The sequence below is a fragment of the Mastomys coucha genome, unplaced genomic scaffold, assembly GCF_008632895.1.
Source record: "Mastomys coucha isolate ucsf_1 unplaced genomic scaffold, UCSF_Mcou_1 pScaffold1, whole genome shotgun sequence".
NCBI lineage: Eukaryota > Metazoa > Chordata > Mammalia > Rodentia > Muridae > Mastomys > Mastomys coucha.
The window spans coordinates 50,539,408-50,565,615 of NW_022196891.1; the positions used below are offsets into that span (position 1 = coordinate 50,539,408).

At 37.9% G+C, this 26,208-nt stretch overlaps 1 protein-coding gene across 3 annotated transcripts in view; it reads right to left on the reverse strand.

Annotated features, from left to right (window-relative positions):
* Positions 1 to 1,065: 1,065 nt before the first annotated feature.
* Positions 1,066 to 26,208, reverse strand: part of Dhx9 (DExH-box helicase 9) — a 35,210-nt gene continuing 10,067 nt past the window's right edge. Inside the window, exons 5-28 of one of the 3 annotated variants that reach the window (XM_031384884.1) lie at positions 24,741 to 24,856; positions 24,111 to 24,259; positions 21,784 to 21,830; positions 18,933 to 19,069; positions 18,464 to 18,553; positions 18,203 to 18,364; positions 18,036 to 18,113; positions 17,410 to 17,601; positions 16,571 to 16,712; positions 15,822 to 15,904; positions 14,158 to 14,314; positions 12,837 to 12,937; positions 10,910 to 11,123; positions 10,672 to 10,766; positions 10,396 to 10,469; positions 8,166 to 8,318; positions 6,091 to 6,251; positions 5,444 to 5,555; positions 5,048 to 5,209; positions 4,821 to 4,948; positions 3,799 to 4,028; positions 3,587 to 3,702; positions 3,021 to 3,221; positions 1,066 to 2,042 (exon numbers count right to left, since the gene is read on the reverse strand). In XM_031384884.1, the coding sequence (XP_031240744.1) occupies positions 1,364 to 2,042; positions 3,021 to 3,221; positions 3,587 to 3,702; positions 3,799 to 4,028; positions 4,821 to 4,948; positions 5,048 to 5,209; positions 5,444 to 5,555; positions 6,091 to 6,251; positions 8,166 to 8,318; positions 10,396 to 10,469; positions 10,672 to 10,766; positions 10,910 to 11,123; positions 12,837 to 12,937; positions 14,158 to 14,314; positions 15,822 to 15,904; positions 16,571 to 16,712; positions 17,410 to 17,601; positions 18,036 to 18,113; positions 18,203 to 18,364; positions 18,464 to 18,553; positions 18,933 to 19,069; positions 21,784 to 21,830; positions 24,111 to 24,259; positions 24,741 to 24,856 (3,779 nt within the window). In that variant the 3' untranslated portion in view covers positions 1,066 to 1,363. Of the gene's footprint in view, positions 2,043 to 3,020; positions 3,222 to 3,586; positions 3,703 to 3,798; positions 4,029 to 4,820; positions 4,949 to 5,047; positions 5,210 to 5,443; positions 5,556 to 6,090; positions 6,252 to 8,165; positions 8,319 to 10,395; positions 10,470 to 10,671; positions 10,767 to 10,909; positions 11,124 to 12,836; positions 12,938 to 14,157; positions 14,315 to 15,821; positions 15,905 to 16,570; positions 16,713 to 17,409; positions 17,602 to 18,035; positions 18,114 to 18,202; positions 18,365 to 18,463; positions 18,554 to 18,932; positions 19,070 to 21,783; positions 21,831 to 22,549; positions 22,680 to 24,110; positions 24,260 to 24,740; positions 24,860 to 26,208 lie in introns of those variants that run through there. The other 2 variants (XM_031384882.1, XM_031384889.1) reach the window with 2 other exon arrangements.

A 26,208-nucleotide genomic window follows, 5' to 3' on the forward strand; every position in this document is an offset into this window, starting at 1 on the left:
CAATACTGAAAAACAGGACTACTCTCTATGGTTCTCTGAAACTACGTTAGGCTCCCCACCATATGGGGTAGTGCATACAACTCAGCTTCGTATCTTAGTTATAGAAAATCCCACCCTAAACCATGCAGTGTAGTATTTCCTAATTCTTAGTTTTCATACTGTGTAAAGATCAAAAGCAACACAGTATGGTTAGAGAAATTATCCTCTAAGCAAAAGGTGGCATTAGCTATATTATGTGGAATGCATTGGGTATAGGACCAACTGTTTCATAAGGGAATTAGTTTCTTCCCCTCACCCCCAGACAGGGTTTCTCTATGTAGCCCTGGCTGTTTTTAAGAGAACAGATGGGGCCATCAGAAGATCAGACTAGGTGTAACATGCAATTAAATAACTAAACATTATGTCCATACACATGGAAATGACAAAAATTTTAAGACTGAATCAACTAAAGATAGAAGAGGGCATATTAGGTTTGGCCCCCCACTGATCTGTGATCGCTCTCAAACAATGGAGATATGGTAACTAGTAGTAGTGCTTGCCTAACATGCATCAGGTCCTGGGTTAGATTTCCAGGATTTCTTGTTCCTAATAGAACTCCAGCAATTTACTGGAAATTAAGACTTCAAAAATTATCAAAAGCACCTGTAACTTTACAAACTTTGGGATACACATTAACGGTAAGGACTGGCCAAGCTCTTCTCTACACCTCAATACTGAGTCATGCATTTTAGAGCTCACCTACCTTTCTTTGTTCTTTCTTGCCTAAACAAATGTGTTCAAGACCTCTATAGCTTATTTGGCCTTACTTTACCCTGACCCACCCACCCACTCACCCCCTGGAAACTAATGTGAATAGAAATTGCTGACCTTAGTCTTTTGTTTTTAAAGACAAATGTTTCATCAGAGTTACAAAAATGGTTGTAACATACCTTAATCCCACAACTTGGGACAATCTCTAAAGGTGAGGCAAACCAGGTACTTCCTGGATATACTGAGACCCTAACATTAAAGGGGGAGGATTATGGGCTCAACTCTTATTCTGTAGAAAAGACCATAAACACACAATTTTCAGTATAATACTTTATTTTCTATTAAATGAAAACCAAGAAAATGTCAAGTTAAAAGGCAAAACCTTTACCCCTTCAAGAAAAAAAATACAAACTGTGTGATACTTGTATAACAGGTCATATTTTACATTACACAATATAAACAAAATCACTAGTCTAACATTTGTTGCTTGAAGCTACACATGAACTACAGATTAAGTGGGAAATGGGTTTACTTTTTTGGTGCAAATAAACATCTTGGAAAAACATACAGCATGCAATTTTCAACTGTATGCATAGGCTGACATAGTCCAGTCTTAATAGCCACCACCTCCCCCTCCTCCTCTTCCTTGTCCAAAATAACCACCTCCATAACCCCTTCGCTGGAATCCTCCAGATCCTCTATAACCCCCACCAGATCCCCGGTAGTCTCCACTGGATCCTCTGTAGTCTCCACCAAAATTGTTTCTGTAGCCTCCTTGGGAACCTCCTCTATACCCTCCACCACCACCATAATTTCCACGGTAAGAGTTGGGATTTATACTATAACCTTCCCCACCACCATAACCCCCTCCACCACCTCCATATCCTCCACTGCCTCCTCCATAGCCACCACTACCGCCACCACCTCCATAGCCACCACCCCCAACACCATACCCTCCCCCACCACTTCCAAAGCCGCCGCCACTACCCCCAAAGCCGCCGCCACCGCCTCCTCTGCCACCACCAAATCCACCTCCACCACTGAAGCCTCCTCCACCAAATCCACCACCACCACTGCCAAAGCCCCCACCACCACTACCAAAGCCACCTCCCCCACTGTTAAAGCCTCCTCCAAAGCCTCCCCCACCACTTCCGAAGCCACCTCCAAAGCCTCCACTACCATATCCACCACCATATCCTCCTCCACCATATCCTCCTCCACCATATCCCCTTCTATATCCACTTCCATTATCGTATCGGGCCATCTTGGGAGGCCGTGGACCATCTCCATACCTAGGAAAAACAACAAATCACTTTAGCTATGTTCTGTGCACACTAAATTAAAAATTACAGTGAATGAATTTTGAACTGTGTAGTATAAACAGCACTTAATGTTTCCATAGACCTCAAAGTATTTCTTATCAAGTATTTTCCTGTACAAATTTGAAAAATATCTTTGGTGGAATCTCCTCAGGAACTATACACACTCATGAATCCATACTTATATGTCTTTGCTTATTCATGTTAAAGAAACCAGAAATAATGTGTATCAACAGTTCAGATATACTAAAATTAAAGGCAAATAACTTGATAAAGACCCAAAGGACTTTTGGTTATTTGTATACCAAATAATTCTGAGGCCATACTTAGAATGCTAAGCATACTGATTTCACCATTAGTATGGTCAAAACTTCACCAGTGCCGGGCGGTGGTGGCACACACCTTTCATCCCAGCACTTGGGAGGCAGAGGCAGGTGGGTTTCTGAGTTCAAGGACAGCCTGGTCTACAGAGTGAGTTCCAGGACAGCCAGGGCTACACAGAGAAACCCTGTCTCGAAAAACAAACAAACAAAAACACCAAAACAAAAAAACCCCACTTCATGGGTGATTAAAATTGAAATATTCAAAATAAACATAAATAAGAACATTCTTTTCTTATGAATGCAGGTGGGTGACCACTGTAAACACTGACCTTTTTATTTGAGGAATAATTAATACTGTATCTGAGAATCCACAGTGGAAGAAAATGCCTCATCCAGGTTATATCATTTTCTGACTTTTGATACAGTCTACTTTTTAGGGCTTTATTTCTAATATGGCAATGTTGTATATCAATTTACAGAAAAAAAGAAAATAAATCTTTTGTTCTGAGTCAAATTAACTCCCATTATTTAATGTTAAAATAATTTTAACCTAAGTAGCAAGTACTCTGCCAACTAGCTTTAATAATTCTAGGTCTGCAAAAGCTAGACACATAAATTAGGTACTCACCTTACACTTCCAATCATAAGGTTGATACCAGCAGCAGAGGGCCTAGAAATCTGTCGGATTGTGTTCAGCATATGTTCATTTACAGGGTCCAACTGGCTGATAATATTTGGTTGTTTGGATACCTCAACAACCAGAGCTTCCATGGCTGCCCGGAGGGCTGTGATGCATGCTGCAGCTTCATGTGATATTTGCAGTCTGATCCTGAGATGAAGGAAGACAAGACATAAAGCTGGGAACAATATAGAAAGGTGGATGAACTGCCCAACCATGTGTCAAAGTTGTGGCATAAACTTAACTATTTTATTAGAATTAGGCATGCCCCAAACCTAGGTGAGTGTAAGTAACAGTAACATTCAGCATTAACATTATAAAAGCATTAACATTATAAAAGCATCTCAAAAAAGGACCAGTCCTTAGTATGAAACAGTTTATGATATACCAGACTAACAACATCTCCAAGGACTATCATTAAACACATTATCGTAAAAGAAAACCAACCAACCCCCCCAAAAAAACCACCTTTATTCTAAAAATTCACTTTGAAGATTACAACTGAAAGGCCCTACCAGTCATCTATAAACACGATCTGCCCATCAGACTGGACTTTCTTGGAGGCAAAGAGAAGTAGTTGTAAGGGGGTGACTAAGGTCATGCCTTTAGCAGAGATGGCTCGGGTTCGAATCTGTAAAGAAAATGTAAAATGTCACACATTGATAGTAATTAGTCACATCACAACTCAGCTCCTCTTACCTTTTACAGACTTCACTAATCCTCTTACCTTTTCACCAAAAACAAAGAAAGGAGATGGGTACTTCATGTCTTGGCTGCTAAAGGGGCAGTTCACAGATGACTTGTGGATAAGTGCATTGCGCCCTTCAGTAGTAAGAATCTTTCTCTTTTCCTTGTGATAACACACATTGGGGTACACACCAAAAGCCAGCAGAGAGATAACAACATCCAAATTATTATCTGGTCCAGTGTTAGTAAACACTTGTGTCAATAAACAATCTGTTTAAAAAAATTGGGAAAATGGTTTGTAAAAATTAGGTAAGAAAAATAGCAAGACTCTTAAAAGCCCTCTGACAACTTTGTTAGAAGTTTCCCAACACAGATCAAGTTTGAGAAAGTCTTGATTAGACTTTGATGAAATGACAAGAAGTCACTGCAACGGTGGCTGTTTTGAGCCAAGATACCCTTAAGCAATATTTTCATTTTCAAATGAAAAACAAAACAGCAATGTGCTGGACAGCCTTGATGTTAGGTTTCGTGAATGAACCAAGGTAACTTAAGCCGTTATCCATATTGGCAATAAAGCAGGGTAATAATGACTTCATCTTCAGATTAGAATCTTCTGAATATACAAAATTCCTTATCCTTTTCCTTAAGGTTTTTTTTTCCCAGTAATCTGTCGGTTTACAAAAAAATAACTACTTCAACTCACTTTGTAACCTTTTAAAATTCTACCTGATATTAGTGAAGCCCACTCCACTTCACAAAGTTTAATCCATTTGGAAGAGACAAACTCAACTATTAAATACTTCAAAAAACAAAGTGTCTCATCCATCATATAAAAACATACACATCCAAATAGGTGAAAATTATAAATATTCTTCAATGTACCTGTAGTTTATCACAACGGCTCAAAAATTATCTTTTTGGGAGATAAGTACTTTTTTCTATGATAGAGAAAGGGCGTTATAAACTAATTCAGGCTGTCTATCCTTGAATTCTCACTGATTTTATTCTGCCTTTAGCCTCTTAGAGCTAAAGTTACCAACACAATGACCAGTTTATAAATACCTTCTGGAAAACCAGAGTTAATCAAAATCTCTTTAAGTTGTACTTTCGCCTCCCAAGTCATTCTTAGTGTGGCCATATTGAGTCTCTTCTGCTCACAAAAACGTATTTCTGCTTCTTCTCCACTCATCCTAAAACAAACAAAGCAAGCATTCTCAAAGGCTCAGCAAACTGAATTACAAACTCAAACAGCTTACTATATTCTTACAGAACTGCCTTTAAACCCCTACCTAGCATCATCCCAGGCTTGGAATACTGATAAAAGAGCCACATGATCAGAAAATCTGTTTCCAGCAAAATTCCGGTGTATGTATCCCAGACGTTTTCCTTCACTGATAAAGGGCTCTGGAAAGCAGGTAGCAGCAGAGATGGTACAGACAGCATCTCCCACACTGAAACAACAGTACAACAGTTAAGTCTTTTTGCTAGAAGACCTGCGAATGTGGACTAAATCTTTTGTTGGCTAGGATACTGCATCAATCCCTGAACTTATCAGGGAAAACATCTGTAATAACTAATATTAACTATAAACAACATTTTAGTTAAGATATTTTTTACCACCAGCCCATCTTGCATTTATTAAATCCATTCTAAATCTTAACTATTAACAATAAAATAGAACTTACTAGAAAATACACCCCATTATCATCATTTTTCCAAAACGAGGCTCAATGGGGAGTTTAGCCAGGATTCGTCCGAGAGGAGTCAGCTCATCATTGGCATCTAAAGCATCAAGTTCTGTGGGAAGATACTTACTTGTGAGTGATATTAATAAACACGGTATTAGTGTTTAATCTTGTGACAATCAAATATGATGCCTGGAGCAAACGATCCAGTCAAAAACAAAAAACAAACCCTGGAATACCTAACAAAAGATGCTATAAAAGTATGCTCTATGCAAATTGGGACTATAGCCATTGCTATAGTAACAGCATCAGCACTAAGTACCCATATATCCTGTAAGAAGTGAGTGAGTACTAGATTCCAAGTTCAATGCAGAGCCATCATCTAAACTCAATGCCCTAATTTTTCACTACATCACACCATTTAAAATATTAAATACAGGAGAGGAATAATCCATGTTCTGGTTACTATTCTCTATTTCCTTATTTACTAAATGAGGCCCATTTATGCCCCTTCAAGTTCCTCACAGAAATTGTGTTACATAGCTACCTAATGTCTTACTAACACAGTCTTTCTACCCAGTCTATATCTGACTCACTCACTAAATAGGATATGTCAGGTAAAGACAGCCTGAGAAAGTAACACTTACCTCTTAGAGTATGCTCTGCTTCAATTACAGCATCCAAAGGTGGAGGTTCAATTGCCTTAGCAAGGAATTGGCCAATTCCTCCTAGACGCAGAAGTTTTATGCTCAGAGCAATTTCATGCAATGGTGTTCTAAACATCTCTGGTGTCATGTGGGTCTCTAGTCTAAAATTTAAAAGTAGAAAAGTCAAACATGACAACGTAACAAAAATCTTTGCATAGAGAGAAACTGGGTATGTAGTGGTCCTTTCCTGGTCTATACCACACAACTTTTCCTATTTATAATTGACTAAAATCTGCCTCCTGGCACTTGGGAGGCAGAGGCAGGCAGATTTCTGAGTTCAAGGCCAGCCTGGTCTACAAGAGTAAGTTCCAGGACAGCCAGGGCTATACAGAAAAACCCTGTCTCGAAAAACCAAACCAAACCCCAAAAATCAAAAAAACTGCCTCCTAACTTTACTTTCATAGCTGGTATGTCTTTTAACTGTTAAGTAAAGGAGGATGGAAAAAGTTAATGTTATCACTTCTAACGATCACTACATCCGATCCTGCCTATTAACAAGCATGGACTAAAGAAACTCAGCAAAAGGCAAGATATAATACAAACCAAGCCATCATTCATTCCCAACAGGTCCCACTGCCAACCATTTTGGGAACAACAACAACAAAAAATGCACATTATTAATACCATTTACTGGAAAGTTATGAACAAGCACTTTTATGAGCATTTCATGATAACTTAATTTCCAGACCAATCTGACAAGTCTCAATTACCTGAACTCAATTCAATAGGATGAACAGAAACCTTTAAAAAAAAATTGTCACCTCTAATTCAAAAGTGTTTCTAATTAAAAAAACTCAAGGACTCATTGGAACTGTTGGCAGATGAGATTCTAATAGTAACATCTTAAAGTTTACTAAAATATAGCAATATATACTACTACCGATACCAGGACAAACCACTCAATACTGAAGGTCAACTAAAAATATCAAGAATTAGTGGGTGATTTTACTGTAAAAAGTAACTTACTACTGGCTGATTCAATTCCAAGGATAATCAAATCATTTTATTTTATTTTTAAAGATTTATTTATTATTATATATAAGTACACTGTAGCTGTCTTCAGATGCACCAGAAGAGGGCAACAGATCTCATTACGGATGGTTGTGAGCCACTGTGTGTGTGGTTGTTGGTGTTTGAACTCAGGACCTTCAGAAGAGTAGTTAGTGCTCTTATCCTCTGAGCCATCTCAGCCCTGTTTCTTTTTTAACTTTTTTTTTTTTGAGACAGGGTTTTTCTGTGCAGACCCAGATGGCCTTGAACTCAAAGAGATCTGCCTGTCTTAAAATAGACAAAATAAAATAAACAAGAAATCCGGCAGTACTGGCTCATGCCTGTCATCTCATTAACTTGAGAACACAGGTTCAAGGCCAACCTAGTCTACAGAATGAGGTCCAGGACAGCCAGAGCTGTTAAGACTTAGGAAACCCTGTTTCATAAAACCAAAGGAACTGCACTTGGCTAGATATGTGCAACAGGTCTTTAATCTCAGCACTAAAAAAGCAAAAGCAGACCCATGTTTGTTTGAGTTTAAGCCAGCCAGAGGTATATGGTGAGAGCCTATAAAGCTGACAACCAAAAGTCACAAATGCAAAGGAATATAAATTTTTAAAGTCGTGGTTCTCAAAAGGTTTGCTGTCTAGTATTATCAGTAGTTCCAAACTAATAAAGCAATAGAACTAATTAATGTCCACAAATCCTTTTATTACATAAGCTAACAATGGCAACTTCTGATTTCTTATTATTTTGACATATATACAATTATTCAAGCTTTAAGAGACCTTACCAGGGGCTTAGACATGTGTATGTAGTTCATGGGAAAGAGTGGGAAATATATGTATGATGTGTAAGAGATGAAGAAAAAATTCTTTTCTTACTTAAAAACCAACCTGTGACCTCACTAAACCATCAAGATGGCTTAGTGGGAAGAACCCAGATGACAGATTTCCCCCAAATGTTTACTGCCCTCTATACATGACCAATCCCAATAAACCAATGTAATTTATTTAGAAATTTACCTGTCAAAACGAGCTCGACTACAAAGGTGGAAACAGAACCCAGGTCGTACACGGCCAGCTCGCCCTTTCCTCTGCTCAAGGTTTGTTTTTGATGCCCATACAGTAGCATAGTTGGTCATATTGTTGTGAGCAGTAAATAGTTTCACTTTTTGTCTAAGAAAAAGTAGTTATTAAAGACAGTGTAAGTAATAAATCGTAATGACTTCCATATTTTTTACCTGCCACACGATTCAAAGATATCCCAGCATCATACCACTTACAATAAGCAAAGTATGACAAGCTGGAAGTAGAGAGCAGGATCCCACCATGCCCACTCCATTCAAGTCTGTATCACAGCAGCGTAGAGGCGAAAAGCTTCAAGTTAGCCTCCTAGAATTCTTTGGCATCTCCTAACATGGATGCGTTCCAGATTTGTCTTTGCAATTGTGAAAATACAGTCAGATACAACACTCCCTTGGTGTGTCTGTTTGTCATCCAATGAATTCTACGGGGCCAAGGCTGGTCCAGCCTGTGGCAGGATCCTAGAAGTTCTCTGGCCTGCTTAGTGAAAGACCTACCTTATCTCAAAGTATACAGGCATGGATGTGAACATACACATACCAAACAAACTATATCCTAGTATCTACTTACAAAAAGGTTTACGTGTATTCACAACTTACTAGTGGTTCAATCTCATAGACCAAGCTACTTAAGTAGGCTGAGGCAGCAGGATCACAAGCTAAAACAGGCTGTGTGGTCTACAACAGACAACTGTAATCAAGCTTTCTTTACTGTTTCCTCTACAAATTTCTGTTTATTCATTTACCTATGGACAATGCCAAGGCTCAGCTCACAAAGGTTTAAGTCCTTTAACACAAGGCTGAGTTGTACTACATAATCAAAACTGGTAGATCTCACAACTGGCAGATCTCACACCAGGTTGTAGGGTTCTATCTTCTGAAAGGAGTGCCCTCAAGTCCACTGTCTCATGCTAACTAATGATAATATTTATATACAAAATAGCATGAAAAGTTCAGTGAGCAAACAACCAATGGGATGAGCAAATAAAAGATACTGATGAGTGCCACGCACACTTTGCCTGACAGCAGTATTTGAGGCAAAAACTTCAAGGAAAGTCAGTCTCCTGCCCCCACATTGTAACCTCGCACCCCTAACTCAGAGGTAGCCCAGATATGTCCTTGCAAACTCGTGCGCTAGGTGCCCACCAAGATATAATTTTACTAGTAGCTAGACATTGCTCTCTGACCTTTACAACTATCCTAGCCAAACCCTGGCTTGGAATTTACCCACCCAGACTAATTGCCTCCCACATTGTGGGTAGGGCATTGAAGCTTACAGAATGGAAGGCTTATCCCAGGGCAAGGTCAAGTAAAATCCTCATTCTCAGTCCCGTACTGCAGCTGAACCACTCCTAGGAATTAGCAAGAGACAGGTCTCTACTTCCCCAAATGATTAGAATAGTGGGCGTTTTACCTAGGACAGGTGGGACCTTGAGCAGAGAGTGTGCGTGAAAGACAGCATTCAGACAGGCTCACACTCTCACTAGAACTTAGGTGGACTAGGACTTGCATGCTAGGATCCTGGGGGTGCAGCACCAGTCCAGAGATGGCTGATGTTTTAGATCCAGTGAGTTTTAGATGGCCTCAAGATGTACCTCGATTTTTCATTTCTCTTTTGCAATGATTGTAAAAGCCTCAGGTCATTTTTGAGAAACACACTCAGATCCTACACTACTTGTGTTGAGTCTGTTTGTCACCAGCCGAATCCTGTGTACACCTGGCCAGAACCCATTGTCCCGAGGTACAAGGGACCCCCGTAAGAAACCTCAGTCTGTGGCAAATGAGAAGTCAGAAGTTAGAAGCAAATTTTGGCCGTCTACTAAACCTGGTAAATATTCTTAATCTATACAAACACATGGTATGTATCTGTATGGGTATAAAAAAAGTTAAATTTGATAACGAAGTTTAAAAAATAGGTGTGATAATATAAAACAATGAGAAACAGCAGTATTTGAACAAGAAAAGTCAAGTCTGAAGTGTAAACCACCTCAAAAGAAATACAATTAGGGGATGAAGTGGTTAAACTACTTGCTGCCTTTCAGAAGACTAGGGTTCAGTTCTTAGCACCCACATGAGCACCATGCACACAACTAGTACACAGACATATATGCAGGCAACACACTGATACACATACCTTACTGAAAAGAAAAGGACAAGTGTTAGGAACTTACTTGCAGGAGTCAATGACGTAAACAACATCATTTATGGTAATGCTTGTTTCAGCAATGTTTGTGGACAAAATAACCTGCAAAAAAATAGTATAAAAGTACACTAAAACATTCTGCTCATAAACAATATAGCAATAGGATTAAATAGAAAAATGATCAAATATAGAAAGAGAAGACTTTTTCTATTTAATTTTTGATACTTAGCATTTTCCTAGTAGCTCTAGGAACACATATTAACTGTTAACATCTACATCACATCTGATTTGATGCCATATTTACCTTGGTTACTCCATCTGGTACTGGATCAAACACTTTGCGCTGTTCTTCCCTAGGAATCTGAGAATGGAGAGGTAGAATCTGATACCGGTGACTTCCTGTGAAACACAAAGGTTAAGAACAAAACCTAAGCAAGTTTAAAACATATGTTCTCCATTACAAATACTTGCAAACAACAGACATATTAGCCAGGACAAAAGCAAAAATACTCAAAGGCAATCTAAAATAAAAATACTCATACCGAAATGCGAATTATTTTCTAAATGCTTTTGCATAGTATAAATCAAGTTCCAGCCAGGTAAAAATACCAACACAGCTCCAGGAACATTAAGTGTTTCAATGTATTTAAGGAGGGCTTCAATAAGTTCAAAAGGAGTTTCCTTTTCATTCAACTGAGACATGCTCAACTTTGTTTCTGGCCCGTATTCATCACCACATATTAGATTGCAATTTGCCTGCAAGAAAAAGGAACATGATTTATTTGCCATAATTACTACAGCTCTTAAATGTCTTTTTCTATACAAGTGACATCTAACATTACTGCTCAGCTTTAGGGTAGATAGTTATTCACTGTCAGATTGACTTGAGTTCTGAACTAGAGATGATCACCCATGTTCAGTTACTTCCATCCATGTCAGGTGGTTCACAACTGCCTATAACATCAGAATCAGGAACCGACACCTGTTTCTGTGCCCATGGAAACACCTGAACATGAGTCTATAGAGAAAGAGACTGATATCTATAAATACAGATAAACCTATGATAAAAATCCTATTTTCCTGAAGATGTAGCTAAAATTCAACTTCAAACTTTCATATTTGATTCTGTAATGCTTCTACCAATTAACTCCTAAATATTTTTAGAAATGTTCATTACAATAAACTGACCTTCTAGTTATAACTATATACATGGACTTTGCCCGTTTTATAACTAAGCCTGGCATTGAACATATAAAACTCTTTGGTGATCTCCAAGTATTTATCCTCTGGAAAGCTTTGTTAGCAGAGGATGACCTAGAACTACTTACCTCTCCAACCACACCCAGAAATTTCACATTAAAAACAAAAAACAAACAAACAACAACAACAACAAAAACACTTGGGAGGTAGAGGAACGTGGATTTCTGAGTTTGAGGCCAGCCTGGTCTACAGAGTGAGTTCCAGGACAGCCAGGGCTATACAGAGAAACCCTATCTCGGGAAAACAAAACAAAACAAAAAAACCCAACAACTCCTCTCCGTCTGGCTATTGTGATATGGATAAGGAAGAGATGGTGGTAGAGTCCTTGTACCATCAACTATGTAGGAGGCTAAAGCAGCAATAACTTCAAAGATCCTGGAACTAGAACCCTGTCTCAACCTATGAAGTGAACAACAAGGAGGATAAACAACAGACAGGTAAAAGCACTTGCCACACAAGCCTGACAACTTGCCTTTGCTCTCCAGAACACAGAGGAAAAGGAAAGAATATACTCCCTTTCAAACTGTCTTTTTATGTCTCCCCCTAGTAAATATCTCCAATAAATATGAATATGAAAGCTTTCCTTTAAATGAACAACTTTTAAAATAAAGGTTTTAAAAGTTAGTAATGTGTTTGCAAAGTCCTGGGTTCAAATAAATACCCAACACTAAGAGTCCTCAACTGGAGAAACCCTGTCATGAAAAAACAACAACAAGAGTCCTGAACTGAATTAAAGGTCCCATGCAAACATGATAAATAAAACTGAAAATTAGACTAATGATTTTCTAGGTACTCTGACAAACAGTAACAGAACACAAGGACTTTTTACACTAGAGAGTATACGACCTCGACAGCCTCATCATTGAATCTGGAATTATTTGAATTAAAAGTCACTAATTAAAGGCAGTGGTGGTGCAAGCCTTTAATCCCAGCACTTGGGAGGCAGGGGCAGGTCGATTTCTGAGTTCGAGGCCAGCCTGGTCCACAGAGTGAGTTCCAGGACAGCCAGGGCTACATAGAGAAACCGTCTTGAAAAAAACAAAAAACAAAACAAAAAAAGTCACTAACCTAAGATATCACAAATAATCTTAAAGGACCCTGAAATGTTAATTTTTCACGCTATGCTTCAACTTAAACCACTGTTCTCCATCAGATAGTCACATAATTAAAATTCTTCAGTCCTATAGGCGTAAAGAGAAACCTACTTACATCATCATCTTCACCACCATCATCCTCCTTATCTTTCTTTTTCTTGTCCTTTGGAGGAGGAATGAATTGGGTCATCTGAATACAGTCTTCCAGAAAATACTCTGTCAGGGACGATCAAGTTAGTTAAGTGCACAATAATTTACAAATGATACAGCTGTAAATTCACTTGCAAACTCATCAGCTTGAGTATTACAGCAGTGAAATTTTGTAATTAAATTTCAACAATAGAAATTAAGTATGTCGCCTTTGGATCCTGGATAAAACTGAGGTAATTCATTAATATATTCTTACAAAACCAGCTAGGATTTCCCCTTTATACACTGTCATACTCTCCAGCAGAATCTCAAACATATAGACTAGAAGAATACACCAATCAATATATCTGAAACTCTAATAAGACAATAACTATCTGATTATATTTTGCATATTTTCCATCACAAAATGACCTCTAACGATTACCAACCAAAGGCATATACATCCACCTCCACCTACATTAACGTTCACCAACTTTATTCAGTGTTAAGCTGTGCTCCCTTGCCACTTGGAACTACACACATCAGGAACCAATTATTATAAAATTTACTCATTAGTTGGGGAATTAAGTTTCATCTACAACAAACATCTACACATATTACTTAGAATGCTTCCTCAAGAAATCTGTAATTATGGCTTATTTAACTTCTTCTGTATATATTATTTTAAACTTTGGGTTTAATCTAGTACCATCACTAACTTTCCACTCAAATTTTACCAATCTCTCTCTGCCTTCTGCCTGCTACTACTATTTCACCTGCCTGCTTGCATGCTCCTCGCACCATAATTATGAACCCAAAACTGTAAGCAATCCTTCAATTAAATGCTTTTGTCTTGGTCATGGTGCTGCTTCACAGCCAAGACAGAAGTTAACTACACAATGCAAATGTAATCTGTAAGAACCTTACTACCTTCTACCATCCATTAATCCATAAATTTCTGAAGAAAAGCACAGCAAATACTAGAACTTTAAAACCCATACACAAAGAAATATACTAGCTTCTACTTCAGAGGTACATTTAACTTCTTTGTGTATTGTATATTCATATTTGTGTGGTATCTTCCCAAATTTTTTTTCACCAAACAGCTCACTCCTAAGCCAGCAAACCCTAGAAACCCTCTCAACCCAGCACTCCAGCCCCAGGACTACAAGCCATGTATCACACACTAGATGGGGATTTAAAACCAGGACTGTTTGATTACACAACACACACTGAATGAGGCATTTTTCAACTGAAACTCCCTCCTGCACAAAATCTGTTTCCTTCTTATCACACACAAAATTTACCTTGAACTGGGAAAGTCCTTCCATAAACTTCAATGATGGGGCAATTGAAGAAATATTCACAGAACATGGTGGTATCAATAGTTGCAGACATAAGAACGATGCGGACTTCAGGGTAAGCCAGAACCACATCACGCAGTACTACCAAAAGGAAGTCAGTCTATTGAAATAAAAATACAAATTTAACAGGAGGTAAGCATTCTATCAACTGACCTTCATCACCAGCCCTTCCTTCGTTTTTGTGTGTGTATATGTACATCCTCGAGGGAAAAAAATCTTAAGGTACATAAATATTTTATATATTTTACAGTAAAACTAAGTTTATAATTGTACAACACAACTTTCATTAGAAACATGATAAAAAAAATTAGTTCTAAAAGCAGTCAAAACAACTCAGTTTTGTAAAGTTTAAAATGTCTACTAAACCACCATCCTCAATTACAGTTCTTTCCTATAAGTGCTGTGTGTGTGTGTGTGTGTGTGTGCATCACACTTGTAAGTAAAGAATTTGAACACAACTACCTATGGTTAGGGTATGAATGAAGCTATTCTCCAAAATAATAGTTATTAAGTGAAAATTGCAGTGCTAGGATTGATCATTTAGCTAAATGGTGAGGCATCAGCTTAATTGCAAGGGCAGGATTTGATACCCAGCAGCTTTAAAATACACACATCCAATAGTACTAAAAGCTGTGCACAAGTTCCTACTTTTAAGACCATGTAAATCATATTTGTAAGGCAAAATGTGCTAACACCTGTGTTTGAGGCGCATACACAGAAGTGTAGCTAGGGACAGCTTTAATGATCAAACTATATACTGACATCCCTTTAAAGAGACCACACTTGATTTTAATCTGTAACTAAGGACATAAGCAAAGCCTTTATTTCATACCAGGAAGCAGAGGCAGGTGGATCTCATCTAAAAAGGGCAAATGCAGAACTGGAAAAATAGCTCAATGGTTAAAATCACTGACTGCTCTTCCAGAGGTCCTGAGTTCAATTCCCAGCAAGCACATGGTGGCTCATGAGCTCATGACCATCTGTAATGGGATCTGAGGCCCTCTTCTGGTGGGTCTGAAAACAGTGAAAATAAATCTTAAAAAACAAAAACAAAAAAAAAACCAGGTTGCTGGGTGGTCTCAGTGGTGCATGCCTTTAATCCCAGCGCTTGGGAGGCAGAGGCAGGTGGATTTCTGAGTTCGAGGCCAGCCTGGTCTACAGAATGAGTTCCAGGACAGCCAGGGCTACTCAGAGAAACCCTGTCTTGAAAAACTAAAAAAAAAAAAAAAAAAAAAAAAAAAAAACAAAAAACCAAAGAGTAATAATTAAAAGTTGTTTTACATTGTCAAACTTCAAATGTCAGCACTATACATTGGTTTACTAAGCAACCAAGAGTAAAAATGGGAAAGGATGGTAATTTTCATGACTATCACTAGCATCTGAAATGAGCTATCAATAGCCACCACCATTTTTCCTAAAAGCAGATTTTTATCACAAAGGAAAATACCACCAGCTTCTCAAATCATTAATCATTACTAACTCAGCTACTAAGTTATAAAAACTCTTACTAATCACAATAAATACCTTATTAACTGATGGTTCTCAAAAAAGAAAAGCAAGAATTTGATTTCTCCAGTTAGAGGAAAAGTCATGCATAGCTTACTTACATTAATATCTCTTTCATGAATTTCATCCACAATAACATGACTGATTCCTCGAATTCCAGCTTCTAGTTTTCTCAGAAGCACACCTTGGAAAAGAAAAGAAAAAAAGAAAAAAAAACTCAACAATAATTAATTTAGGTTGCTTTGTTACAGAGTCAAAGAAGCAACAAACCAAACATTTAGCTGGGGATTGTTGGCTCTTGCCCTCAGGGTCATCGTGGTCTACAAAGGATCAGATACCAACCAATGAAGCAACTACTACATAAATGACTCTGCTTTAATACAATCCTTGCATTGTATAGAAAAGGTCTTGCTAGAGTAATTAATATGCAATTAGAAACATCTTGGTTTTGTTTATTTTTTGAGACAACAGTTTCTCTGTACAGCTATGACTGTACAGAAGGCACTCTGTACACCAGGCTGGCCTTGAATTCAAGAGATTAACCTATCTCCAGAGCCCCAGAATTGAAATGCACACCATGAAAGCAACAGCTTTCTATAGTTTTCTTTAAAAAACAATAAATTGTAAATGAAAATACATCACTGGGGGCTGGAGACATGGCCCAGCAGTTAAGAGCACTCACTGACTACTCTTCCAGAGGTCCTGAGTTCAAATCCCAGCAACCACATGGTGGCTCACGGCCATCTACAATGATCTGATCAGACACTCTTCGGGTATGTCTGAGATCAACTACAATGTACTCACATACATAAAATAAATCTTTAAAAAAAAAAAAAAAAGCATCACTGACCTACAGTACAGAACATTATACTGGCATGAGGGCGTGGAAGTATAGACTCAAATCGGACACTGTAGCCACAGCTTTTTCCAGGCTCTTCTCCTCTCTCATAAGCAACTCGCTCCGCCACTGCAACTGCACTGATCCTTCTGGGCTAAAACAGAATACAAATATGATATGAAATTACAAAATTATAGTTATTTATATTAGTGTGTATGTGATATGGATAAAACATACATACCATAGTAGGCAAGTGCTCTATCACCTCACTAATACACAGCATTTTTTAAAAAAGGGTCTGATTATATATTCAAATCTCATGTAACTCAGTTAATAGTGAATGATAGAAATGACCTTCAGATTTGAAATTTTAATAAAATATAACTATTTCCATTATGCATATAGCCGCTTAATTTTTAGTTAAGAGTAACTGCCTCCAACTTCTAGTTCACAGCTTTAAAAATTATTAAGAAAGGTACAAACTTCCTCAAGAACTCAAATGAGCTGGGAAGCAGTAGGGCAAGCCTTTAATCCCAGCACTTGGGAGGCAGAGGCAAGCGGATTTCTGAGTTCGAGGGTAGCCTGGTCTACAGAGTGAATTCCAGGACAGCCAGGGCTACTCAGAGAAACCCTGTCTCCAAAACAAAAGAATTTTTAAAAAGTGAATGCTATAGCTCAGTAGTTAGGGTATTTGTCTAGCATGTTCAAGGCTTTAGGTCAAATCCCCGAGGGATAGTGGGGAGCAGAGTATGTGTTCACATATAACCGTCTTGAAAACTTACTTGACCTCAACATCTCAAACAATTGTCAAAACTCTGAAAACCCCAAGACAAACTGGTACAATGACTTACCTGTGTCACAACAATATTGCACTCGGCTGCTCTGTCATTCTGGATAAAGTCATCCAAAATGTACTGTGGAACTTGTGTGGTTTTACCACAACCAGTAGCTCCTCGGATAATCACAACTGAATTTTGACTAATGGCTTCCAGAATTTCAGCTTCAAATTTCTTCACAGGAAGCAACTCTCTCTCTTGTAAAACCTGGTTCAACAAAGTTTAAATCATTTAAAATCATTTCCATAAAAGAGTACTGCTGACTGGTTTAGTACTTGAAATATTTCAAAGAATGAAAACATTATTATCTAATAAAATTGATTCCCACTAAAATTTCTATCTATTTTTATCTTGTGATCTTCATACCCCAGTTCATTCTTAGGTTTCCATAAACATTATAAAAGTATTTTGTTTTGTAATGACTTGCCAAAAAAAAATGTTACCACTTTAAATTTGCTGTAAAAGGTATTCAAAACACTTATTTAACACTGAATAACCAAGAAAGTGGTACAATTTATTCATAGGTCCTGAATAGCCACTATTATGGTTATAATTATCAATTTGGTACAAACCTGCCATTCAATCTAAATACAGTGTATTTAAGCTCTATACAATTTATGTGTAAGATTTTTAACACTCACACTTTGTAAATTATGATCCTGTTCCATCTGGTATGTTAATTCATTCTTAAGGTCCATGCTTATTTGTTCTGTAGAAGCCTGTAAGAATAAAACATTCAAACAAAATCTAGTTAACCCTGACCTAAAGGAAGATATAGAAGTGATCTTAGAACCCATATTGTACTTACATAAGCAAGGGGTCCCTCATCAATGTTGCTACTTGTCCAAGGATTCCAGTTGGACTGTGGGGGTGACCAAGGAACCACTCCCACTGCATTTTGCCTCTGAGATGGTTCAAAATGAGCCAACTTCCCAATGTTAAGTATAACTGGCATGGAAGGATCAACAGGCTATTAAAAAAAAAAACAGCAAAAATAAATAAAATGGAGTTATGCTCCTAAGAAAAGACTTTAAAACAAGGTAAACTACAAAGCTGTATATATGCTTACTGGGGGCACAATTTCAAGATCTAGCTCTTGAACCACATTTTGCAGCTGAAGCTCCAAATCTGGAGAAAGGAAAACTTTGTAAGGTTCCACCTACAAAGAAGGAATAAAGAAATTCATCAATATATCCATGAATATAATAAAATCTATGAATTTCACCTAAACTAATATATAGCTGACATTAGGTCTACTATTGATTGGTAGAAACCAACAACTCTTTAAGTGAGAATTTCATCAATGACTCACAATAGCCATTACAAACACAAGTTCAGAGTACAGACTAGCACAACATTTTAATTTCTTCATTACTAAGTGTTGAGCTCAGAATATAGCTCAGAAGTAAAGCATTATTTGTCTGGCATTTAAAAGTCCTAATTTCCATCCCCATTCTAAAGCTCCTCTTCCAACTCATTTCCCAAACTATAAAACCAACTCCTTTAGCCAAATACTATATTTATGCTTAAGAACTTACTCTCTCTCCTTCTTTCTTCTTTGTAAGCCCAGAGTAAGCTTCAATCACTCCAAGATGATAGAGCTGCCGGACAAGTGAGAGGGCACATGACTGTGCTGCTAATTTCTTATTTGATCCATGTTCACGAGCAAATATCCCTGTAAAAATTGCCAAAGACAGAAATGAGCTGTGTAAAAGAACCATCAAAAACTAGATATTTATGTACTAAAGAACCATTGATATAAATAATAGCACAGATCTCATTCTGTCCACTAACCAAATGCAATTTTACAATCTAATAACTAATCATTTTGATAGACTGGCCTAAGATTTACATTTTTTAAAAAAGTTTTTTTTTGTGTATATGGTGTTCTCCCTGCATGTCAAGAAATGGGCACCAGATCACATTACCAGATCACATGGCAGTGAGCCACCATGTAGTTGCTGGGAATTGAACTTAGGACCTCTGGAAGAGCATCCAGTGTGTTCTTAGCCATCTCTCCAGCCCTTAAATTGTCATTACTTGCATGTCATTAAATCAGATTTAAAAAACTGAAAACAAAACTGAAAATACAGTCATTGCTTAGATCTGCCAAGATATATCTTTTATTGGTTTATTGAGACAGGTTTTCTATGTGTAGCCCTGGCTGTCCTGGAATTCACTCTGTAGACCAGGCTAGCCTCAGAACACAGAAATCCACCTGCCTCTGCCTCCCAGGTGCTGGGATTAAAAGCATGCACCCCAACTGCCAGGCCTGTTAAGATATTTCTATTTAATAAGCTCCTAAGTTAAAGATTATTTGAGCCCAGCATTCCAAAACAACATTAATGAGAGCAATGTTTATAAAAACACCTTACAAGTAAGTCCATTAGTCTGTCACAACAGTACGCTTTAAAATATCAAAGTAAAAACAAACTGAACAGGAATGTCATTTCTACCCAAGTCATAGCTACATGGTGAGAAGTTGATTAAAAAAAAAAGTGAAAACTACTGACTACAGGTTATACAATATTTTTCATAGGCTAAATTTAAATATTTTTGTTAAGTTGCAGAATTTTTCACATACAAACTATTTTCAGGACATTTTTCTAATAACTCTCCTGATCAAATGAATTGAGCCATTGTTATATATGGTACAAACTAAAAAACAAAACAAACAACAGCAAAAAAAAACCTAAGAGTGTCAGTAAAACAGTTACAGAGCCTGTCTATCCTAACATACCTGATTGGTCTTAATCTTTTTTTTTTTTTTTGAGACAGGGTTTCTCTGTATAGTCCTGGCTGTCCTGGAATTCAGAATGTACCAGGCTGGCCTTGAACTCAGAAATCCACCTGTCTCTGCTTCCCAAGTGCTGGGATTAAAGGCGTGTACTGCCGCCACCAACTGGTGGTTGGTCTTAATCTTAGTGTTCAAGAATAAAAAGAAATATCATCTTAGCCTATCATCTACCATGGATGACATCTATTCTTTGTTTTCTCATGGTTAATGATCTCATGGTTTCTGTTTGGTTGTTTTGAGAGAGGGTCTCAGGCTACATAGCCACAGCATAGCTGTGGGGTCTTTTTGTTGTTTATGGTTGTTGTTAATAGGGAGGGTCTCACATATTCTGTATTGCTGCTCTCAAAGCCTGGACAGACTTTTCTGTTTCTTTTGCATCACTTCCCCGTGCTAGGCCTCACCTCCTTACCTAGCTTAGGAGGTACTTAGGTCCACAGCCCTCATATTTAAATCTTGGTTTTGAGTTTGTTTCATAGAAAAAAATGTATTTCAGGTCCTTCTAAATCTAAACTTGAGACCCAACACAAAAAGAACAGTTTTTGCACATATATACCGACAGACTGCCCAGGAACCTGTTCATGAGACGAGCACCTCAGCTTGTTTTGTGGTGCAGAAGACCAAACTCCATAGCCTTCAAGTAAGCAGTCTACTAATCTTCTAAATTCATAATCTTACCTATTTACTTTCAGACTACATTTAAATGTTTCTTTTGGGGTTTTTCTGTTCCTTTTTTGTCCCTTGAGACAGGTTTTCCTCTATGTAGTGCAGGCTGTTCTGGATTTCACTCTGTAAAACCAGGCTGGCCTCCAACTCAGAGATGCACCTTCCTCTGCCTCCCGACTACTGGGATTAAATGCTTGTGCCACCACTGTCCACCATCTGGACACTCTTGGTTTCACTCTGAAACCCAGACTAGACTGGAATCCTCATACCGTAGCAATCCATATAAGGCACACTGGCACTTATCACCATGCCTAGCTTTGACTTTGCTCTCATGTAGTCAAATAACTATCTTTAGGCATTTAATTCTACTATCCAATCCAACCCTTGTTAAATTCCATTTTCCTATTTTAATTCTGTATTTTAAAAATCCTTTATGATTTGACTACTAAAATGTTACATTAGCATCTTTTACATATGCAGATGGGGAGATAAATCCTGTGTTACAGATCAACATTATTCTAAAATACGAATATTGCAGCAGGTACTATTGGGACCTAAAACTTGCTATCAATAGATTTCTTTTGCGTATTTCAAGACCTAGACTAGTTAGTTACTGGTGGTGGCAGCTGCTTATAATGACAGAGCTCTCCTCTGTGTACCTCCTTGGCTCAACTCTCCCTAGCCTACCAACACCTTCCCTCTCTCACTTGACAGTATTACTAATTACTATGACCCTATATGTACCCAATCTATTGTTCCTTCACATTAATAATTTTTTCAATTTATTTAATAGGCTAAAATTGTCTTCATAGAAAATTTTATAACTTCTTTACATTGTTACATGTTCTATCATAGTAGCCCCAGTCCTCAATGTAAAAATATTTCTGCAAAAATGTTTAAGAGTATTTTAAAAAAGCAATGACACTTACTTCTGCCCAACTGCTTGATATAAATGGTCATTTCTGCAATAAAGCTCCTGTAACAACATATACAAACAAGGTTAGGAATTTATCATTATAAATTATTTCATTATCTCCCTAGTCAGGGAGGTTTTCCAACTGCGTTAGACAAAAATTATAGCAAAAACCATTTCCAACACTTATTTTTGTCCAATCCTAGAACAGAAGGTATGTAAACTGCAAATATATTGACATTAGTTAAAAACAGCTGATGAATGTTCTCTCACGAAAAGAAAATGTTACGGTTTTAGATTATAGATTTACTTATTTTTATTCCAAGGTTAGTCTGAATTTGAGAATGCTTTCAATGAAAGAAAATTGTTTATCTTGGAGAGCTAAGAAAAAAACCAAACTCTTCAAAAGTGTATACATAGGTACACTAATTTACAACTGCAACCTGTTAGGGTAGTTCATACATGCAACCACTATGTACCAGTAGCACCTGTAGCAGAGTTCCAATTTATCTCAAGCTGGAAGAAGTCCTTGGTTACAAAAAAATTTAGCCTACTTTTTTGGATACTTAAACCAGGGCCTAGAGAACAAAAATCATTTTTCACATTATAGATAGCTAAAACTGCTAGCAGGCTCTAGGAGTAAATATGGGTTTTAGGTTTTTATGCGGGTCCTTTAATGCTCGGGCACATTCAAACTTGACTTTGTGCTGTGAATAAAAGGTTAGGTGAAACTTAAGGAGAAAAAAAGTTAGTTTCCTTCCTCAACTTCTTTGTCAACTGACCTTCAGGCACAAGGGCTTCAAGGGGGTCAAAGGCCACTGGCTTTCAGGGGAACAACATCCACCCTTTCATTAATGACACCGATGACAGTATGTTTCTCAGCCAGGCTTAAAGTCAGCACTCAATCTCATTCTCCTCCACCTAGGGGGGAACAGCAACACCAGAAATCAGTTTACAATAGTTTCCCATGTGATTGCTTAGTTCAGCCTAAGCATCAGCACATGTGTATATGAACACAGACCTCTGGTGTTGCTGTCTGTTATGCCTTTCAATAAAGGACATACAGGAGCAATGTGTCCCAGCTCCAACTGTCTGCCTCTTACATTGTCTTGTCCTGAATTCTTTTTTTTACATCAGAAATCAGTAAGATACTGACATCAAATGTTGGTGGTTTTTTTGGGGGGCAGCAATTCAATGAGCTTTAGGAATGATTAGGTAAATAGTAATAGTAATAACACTGATGCTGGGAATTTGAGCTCAGGGCCTCATGAACACTATGCAAACGTTCCAACTCTGAGCTCTATCACCAGCTTTTCTAATTATTCTTAAAAAAGAAAAACCACCAGGAGCTGCCAAGTGCAATAAGTTGTATAAAGGAAATGAAGTCTTTTTATAGCCTGGGAGTTTTGTTTTTTAAATTCTGACACCAAAATGGAGAACACTTAAAAATTTTTAACACTAAGCATATAGTATTTGAGAATTCAGGACTGAACAAAGCAGTAGGAAGCAGGAGGAGCCATGCTCTCATCATTTTGAGTATGTGGTCAATTTGTTTTGTTTTGGGTAATAATTTTAGGGTTGCCACTTGCACCCAAGGGAGAACACTTTAATTTCAGAAAAATGTTTTAAATTTATTTTGGATAATTTATTTTGTATAAAGACAGCAAATCGAATCAAGATATTTTTCAGAACCACTTCCTTTTCTCTTCCAATAAAAATACAGTGCCTCCCTGAAGAATCTAATCTGTATGAGCCTTCCTGGGAGTAATAAGTACTACACCCTGGAATGCTCTTAGGAAGAACATCAAGCAGGCTGAGAAACATACGGTCACATATCTTCCCTTACATTGTTTTAAAAGCTTAACAGAAAAAAAAAAGCATTCTAATTTAAACCATATTTAAGAACTTCGCGATCCTTTAACTTCATGGTACTCAAATAACAGGATCCTTAAAAGAGCTGCCAACATTAAACTGAAATCAAATTTGGATATATAGGTAATATACACAATCTACTTCTAAGACAACAAAGCATACCAGAACCATTTAAACATTTAAAGCTATTGCTAATAAAACTACACTGGGGGAAAAAAAAATCTAGCCAATTAGGTCAAATCACCACGGTAGATATTAACAGGAATCAGTCAAAGTCCAGCAACAGATTTCTGCAGGACTTCTCACATTCTTAAGCAAAAATTATGACAAACTGCAAGTCAGTAATTCTTATATATTTCTCTTTTCACAAATCACTGCTGATGCACACAATTAACTGAGTAACATTTAGTTAATAAGCATATAGTCGAACCTCCTTAACTTTTTACAAGGAAAATAGTGAAACAAGCAAACCTGTTGTGGTCGGGACCCACTTGGGTGTACTTATATTCTCCTTGGATCTTTTCTTTTTGGAAATACTGGTTCAGACGAGCCTTAGCATTTTCCAATGTCCAGTTTCCGTGAAGCCCAGCATTTAAATCCACTTCTTCTGACTCTAGAGTCTGTAGAATCAATGATGATTAAATTTGGCTGCACAACTTATACATACATAAGGTACAATGATAATGTACAATTTTTTCCAATATAAAGCCAGATTTTATTTTTGTAGTGCTGAGATCCAGGGTTGTGAACATGGCTAGACAACCATTTTATCACTGAGCCTGTGTTTTTGAGATAGGATATCACTATGTTCTTAGAACTCTATAATCCAGGCTGGCCTTGATCTAGTCATTCTCCAGACCCTTCCTAATGGTGAGACTACAAGCATGTACATCAGGCTAGGGATAACTAGTAAAATAGGCTTTTAAGCTAGGGCCACTTGAATGAAGACCAGCCCGGGATTCAAGACTCTGTCTCAAGACAAAACAATCAAATCAACAACTCACTATGCCATTAACTTGTATAGGTACTCAACTCAGCTGTGAAATAAATCCCAAATTCCATTTTCAAAAATGTAAATTAACATTACGTAAGAGTCCTTACCGCTTGCACTTCTTGTTCTTCCTTTCTTGAGTAGTAATCCTTTAGGTTGGCTCCTCGGTCCCAGGTAGGTCCAGGAGAATCGTAGCCAGATGAAGACTCAACTCCAGAATTATTTTCTGCTATTTAAAAAAGGGGGGGGGGGGTTGTTCTTTTAATTAACCAAGTTGGAGGGGAAAAGCTACGTATTTTAAAGAATGTCCCTGATGACATGGACACTCCATGTTTGGATACAGGTTTTCAATAATCTGGAAGGACATCTGAAATAATCAGGACTATATGGGGCAGCCTATTTTTTTTTCCCCAAGACAGGGTTTCTCTGTGTAGTCCTGGCTGTCCTGGAACTCACTCTGTAGACCAGGCTGGCCTCAAATTCAGAAATCTGCCTGTCTCTGCCTCCCAAGTGCTAGGATTAAAGGCATGCACCACCACTGCCTGGCAGCCTATTTCTTTATGGGTGTCTATGACAATGCATGTGGAGGCTATATTATAACCTCCAGTCAAGTAGATTAGTCTGATAGTTGTTAATGTTAACTGGCAACTTTACTCTAAATCCCATGGTACTATTGTCTGTTAGAGATTGTCTTGGTTGACGAGAAAAGATAGACCTGTCCACTGTAAGTGTTCTATTGCTTGGAGACTGAAAATAGAAAACAATTAACAGCACAAATTCACTGCTCTCTCTGCCAGGTGATCAGCTGCTTCAAGCTTTTGCCACTTTCATGCCATCTTGTCATGTACTATGAAGCAGAACAAACAAACCCTTTCTTATTTGACTGGTTTTCTCTGGGCTACTTCTTTTTTTTCCGTCACAGGAAAAGTACATTAAAGTACCTAGCAGATCAAATTTCCCACAAGAACCATCTGTGTGCACACTGCAGATGCTAATGGGTATAGAACACAAGTCCACACTCTTGGTTGTCTCTTTCCCCTCAGCACTAAGCTGTACTTTTTAACTTTACATGAGCACACTGTCGCTGTCTTCAGACACACCAGAAAAGCGCATTGGATCCCATTATAGATGGTCATAAGCCACCATGTGGTTGCTGAGAATTGAACTCAGGACCTCTGGAAGAGTAGTCAGTGCCTCTTAACTGCTGAGCCATCACTCTAGTCCCCCTAACCTGTACTTTTAAGGCATTCTAATTTTAACATTTTATATACAAAATAACAATGGACAAAACTATCGAGGCTAGGAAATGTCTACCTGGTAACCGTATGAACCTAATAATCTGAGTTTGTATTAGATACTAATGTATTTTGTCCTGTCTTCTATTCACTTGTGCTATAAAAGGGGGCCCTCAAACACGAGAATATGTGAACACACAGGAGAGGTCAGTCTGTCTCTTATGTAGCTCTGGCTGTACCAAAACTTGGTACGGGCCGGGTGGTGGTAGCACACACCTTTAATCCCAGCACTTGGGAGGCAGAGGCAGGGGGATTTCTAAGTTCGAGGCCAGCCTGGTCTACA